Raw genomic sequence first — 4,330 nt, 5'->3', positions numbered from 1 at the left:
ACTGTCGGTGCGCTCTTTCTAGATAACCAGCCAGTAAGTTGTATGTGAGGGGGTGGTAAGCCTATCGGATACCATAAATCACCATAACAGAGTGGCACACCCGACGGTTGAACGTTGAAGTGTAAGACAGATTATTACTGAACAATACTATGCATTGATCCCTTACGCCAGCTGGTTTGAAAAAAATGAATAGATTATTAGATGATTATTCGGATGATTCGCTATTAAGGCGAGCGGAGAATAAGTTAAATGCCTTTTAGCAATAATGAATACTTTTTACACCTAGTAAATATAAATAACGGAAAAACTCGATCATAACAGCTACCAGAGATAAAAAATAATTGACAAATTAAAATTGAACGTGAGAAAATACTTTTTACATGATGACATTGACGATGATATGGTTTACTTTCAATTGAAATAATTCAATTCAGTGGAATGAAATGGAACATAATACAAAAAGTCTACCCAGTCCTACGAAACAACATCCTACGCGAACCACATACATATTTTGTTACATGAGGGATTTTCATTGCCTTGGCAACGAACGGAACAAACAATGAGAGTGAACAAGTTAACTCTCCGAAAGTTGTATGCTTGTTTACAAACCTAAATCTTTTGGTGTTTGGTAGAAACTCTACGTTCTTCCTAATTATTCCCAGAAAACGTTTCTGGGAAACTATTAGAACAGCTCCACTTACAAATGGACGACTACATGCCACCACGTTACCAGTTGTTGGGAAGGATTGGCGAGGGAGTACATGGCGTTGTGGTGAAGGCTCGTGATCTCAGTAACGATGACAAGATTGTTGCAGTCAAGAAGCTGACATTGAGAACAAAGCACGGATGGATTGCTCTCAGTGCGATAAGGGAGATCAAGGTGTTGCAGAACACCCTTTGTGAAAACGTAAGTATATCTAACGCAATTTTATGTAGCTGACACTTGGTTTGTCAACACAATTCGAATCATAAAATTCAGATGATTTTTCTTATACATATCGTTCAGCATCATGTAAGAACTAATTTTTAAAATTATTATATTACTAGAAAAGTTTATGAAATATGTACTTTTCAAACAAAAAAACTTTCTAGATCTATAGAAAGTATACATCACTCATGCATCCCACATTGTTCATTCATTTCAGATTCTTTCACTGTTAGATATGTATCCAGATCTGTCCGGGATGTCACTCGTATTTGAATATATGCCACACACATTATACAGTAAAATGAAGGACGAAGAGCACCCTCTTTCTCGGAGCCAAATACGGCGGTACACGGCTATGCTGCTGAACGGACTGAAATATTTGCACAGTTTGAAATTCATGCACCGGGACATAAAACCAGCAAATCTGTTGATTGACAAACTGGATGTCCTGAAAATAGCTGATTTCGGGCTGGCACGATTATATAACGACCAGGATACCACGAAGGTGTATTCGCCACAGGTAGCGACCCGGTGGTACCGAGCACCAGAAATTCTATGGGGATGCCAAACGTACGGACCGTCGATAGATATGTGGGCTGTCGGGTGCGTTTTTGCTGAAATGCTTCGCGGTGTGCCACTGTTTGCCGGTGCAACCGACATCGAGCAGCTTGCATTAGTCGTCTGTACGCTTGGCACGCCAAACTTAAAGGACTGGCCCGAAGTGAGAAATCTGCCTGATTACAACAAAATTCGATTTCCCAATGCGAAAGGTGAACGGTGGGAGGACATATTTCCCAGTTTTACCACTAAGAATGAGATCGGGTTGATGGACAGTCTAGTGACATACAATCCAAACAGTAGACTAACTGCGGAGGAGGTGAGTTGGTATTATTGAAATCTATGTTAGCAATTCACTGTCTTACTATTATGTTATCTTAAAATTGTTTGGTTGGTAGATCTGAAACCTTTAATTTAGCTTTACCATAAAAATTTTAATTAGCTTATACCGTGTTGTTTCATTATCAAATTTTTTTTAAAGATTTTATCATTTTGCCAATGAACATGTCTGGTTCCACTATATGAGGCGGGATTGTACAAGAATGTAGTTTCTGCTTGAGAAAACTGGAACCGAGAAATTAGGATCGCACTATTAAATTGTGTTTGAAACCAGCACAAATTCCAGCTCAGTATTGAAATTAGTTTCAGAACTGGCTTTTACTTAAAAATCGATATCAACCGCATTTTTGTTTTTCTTCGTCATCCTCTTCTCTGTGGCAGCACCTCACTTAAGATGGGGCCGGGTAAAGAAATATTACCCGTAAAATTTCATTGGTGCTTTTGGGATCATGACACAGAATAGAAAACACTATTTTGTGTTTTTCGAGCTCATATTTCATGATCATAATTGCAGCATAACATTAAATTTTGAATATTTCCATTTTATTTTTCATATTTTTTTGCGCGATATCTCGTTGAGGCTGCTCGGTGCCAGCCACTCAAGGCACGGATGCTTTGTAGATCGCCCTCCACTTGGTCGATCCACCTTGCTCGCTGAGCTCATGTTCTTCGGTATCCCAAGACATGCCAAGCCCATTGTAGCCATTCGATTTTAACTGTCCGTACGATAGGTGGTTCTCCAAGCAGCTGTTACAATTTGTGGTTCATACGCCGTTTCCACGTTCCATCTATCTGCACTCCGCCAAAGATGGTCTGCAACTCCTTCGAAAACACTAAAACGCGTTGGTTTCTCTGAGTCCTAAATAAGCACGATCTTCTGCCAAAATACGCCTCTGAATTTCTCTGTTGGTATCATTATCAGCGGTCATCAGTGAGCCCAAATACACATCGTCAACCACCTCGATGACAGCACCGTCATTCAATATTCGTGGTGGGAGGCGTAATGTTTCTTCTCTAGAGCTTCTTCCTCTTAAGTATTTTGTTTTCGGTGCATTTATAGCCAGTACTATACGCCTAGATTCAGCTTTCAGTCCGATGCATGTTTCCGTCATCGTCCCAAGGTTACGTGTCACAATATCCACGTTGTCAGTGAAGCCAAAGAGCTGTATGGACTTTCTGAAGATCGTGCCACTGGTGTTGATCCTCGCTCTTCAAATTACACCTTCCAAAGTAATATTAGTGCAGAATTCATCACCTTGCCGTAGTCCTCTCGGACGTAGTGTTGGGAATCTGTGTCGTTCGCTGTATCTTGTGTTTCGCCGTTCAGATGTTTGTCGTAGTATTGGTTCCACCTGTCGATCACCTCATGTTCGTTCGTGAGAAGGTTACCCCTGGTAACCTGCACATTTCGGCCTATGGCGTGTGGCCTCTACGTTAGCGGTTCATCTTCTCATAGAACTTCTGTGTATCCTCGATTCCACGATTTATGGTGTATGTAGATACAATAGATGCTGTTCATTGTTGTACAATCCACCATTTTTAACGTCACCCATTTTTTGTTAAATAGTAAAACTTGAATTTTATTACCAAATTAACATCTTTTTTTCATTTGTAGGCAATGAACCATGCGTATTTTACTGAAGGAGAAGAGAACTAGGATTTGAACAGAATAACAAGAAAAAATACTCTTGCCGAATGTGATACTGGACGTATTTTCTGCAGTAAGAGCACATGTCTCAACTAAGTGGGAAAACACGTTTCTTTTAATATAATGACTTATTTAGTTAAAAGACTGATTTATTCAATTAAAACAAATCCTCAATTGTATTGACATAACTTCTTGCTTCTGTTTAAATTTTGACACAACTAATCTTGCTTCTTCTGGTGTCTACTGTCGTGAAATGAGACTAGAGCAATCTCATTCACTTGGTGGATACTGTACTGTGTTCCATGCAGAAATCTACGCGATTCAATGTGAGGTACAATCGACATTTCAGCAGAGAATCTGTGGTAAGCTTCAAAGGCACTCGAATGATTTACGTGGAATTTAGTGATCGCAAGTCGAACTCAAATAAAATACCTCTGCATTTCGAATACTGTTTACTTCTTATGGGTACTCAGCCATTCAGGTATTACTGAAAATTAATGGTTAGTCAGTCATCTCCGTCAAAATTAAACTATGCGTTAGTCAGTCCGAGTTTTTGTAGTGGGCGTCCTAATAAATTCATTTAAAGTCAAATAGTATCCGCGAGTTGCGCAAACAGAGAAAAATAAGATCGTATTTTTTTTTAATTCAGAGAAATGCTCAAAGTCGTAAATGAAATTCTTACTATGGAAATCGAATAAATTTAATGTTCATAAAGCAGGTTTTAGAACATTCTTGAATTTTGAATCATTTCAAAATAGATTACACGCAAGCTGATACTGATTCTTCGTTTTGCTTAATGAAAATTATGAAAAAATGTCCACTTGACTGGAATATGATCATAAAATGGTTTTCAGTAG

At 38.9% G+C, this 4,330-nt stretch overlaps 1 protein-coding gene across 1 annotated transcript; it reads left to right on the top strand.

Annotated features, from left to right (window-relative positions):
* The first annotated feature begins 578 nt into the window (after positions 1-578).
* On the top strand, positions 579-4,087 carry LOC131437906 (cyclin-dependent kinase 20). The gene is made up of 3 exons (XM_058607611.1): positions 579-907; positions 1,146-1,805; positions 3,441-4,087. The coding sequence occupies exons 1-3, from the start codon at positions 704-706 to the stop codon at positions 3,480-3,482; spliced, it is 906 nt and encodes a 301-aa protein (XP_058463594.1). The 5' UTR covers positions 579-703; the 3' UTR covers positions 3,483-4,087.
* The last annotated feature ends 243 nt before the right edge of the window (positions 4,088-4,330 follow it).

The sequence above is a fragment of the Malaya genurostris genome, chromosome 1 (genome assembly GCF_030247185.1).
Source record: "Malaya genurostris strain Urasoe2022 chromosome 1, Malgen_1.1, whole genome shotgun sequence".
NCBI lineage: Eukaryota > Metazoa > Arthropoda > Insecta > Diptera > Culicidae > Malaya > Malaya genurostris.
The sequence above is the reverse complement of the archived record's forward strand: the minus strand, read 5'-3'. Positions and strand labels throughout refer to the sequence as shown.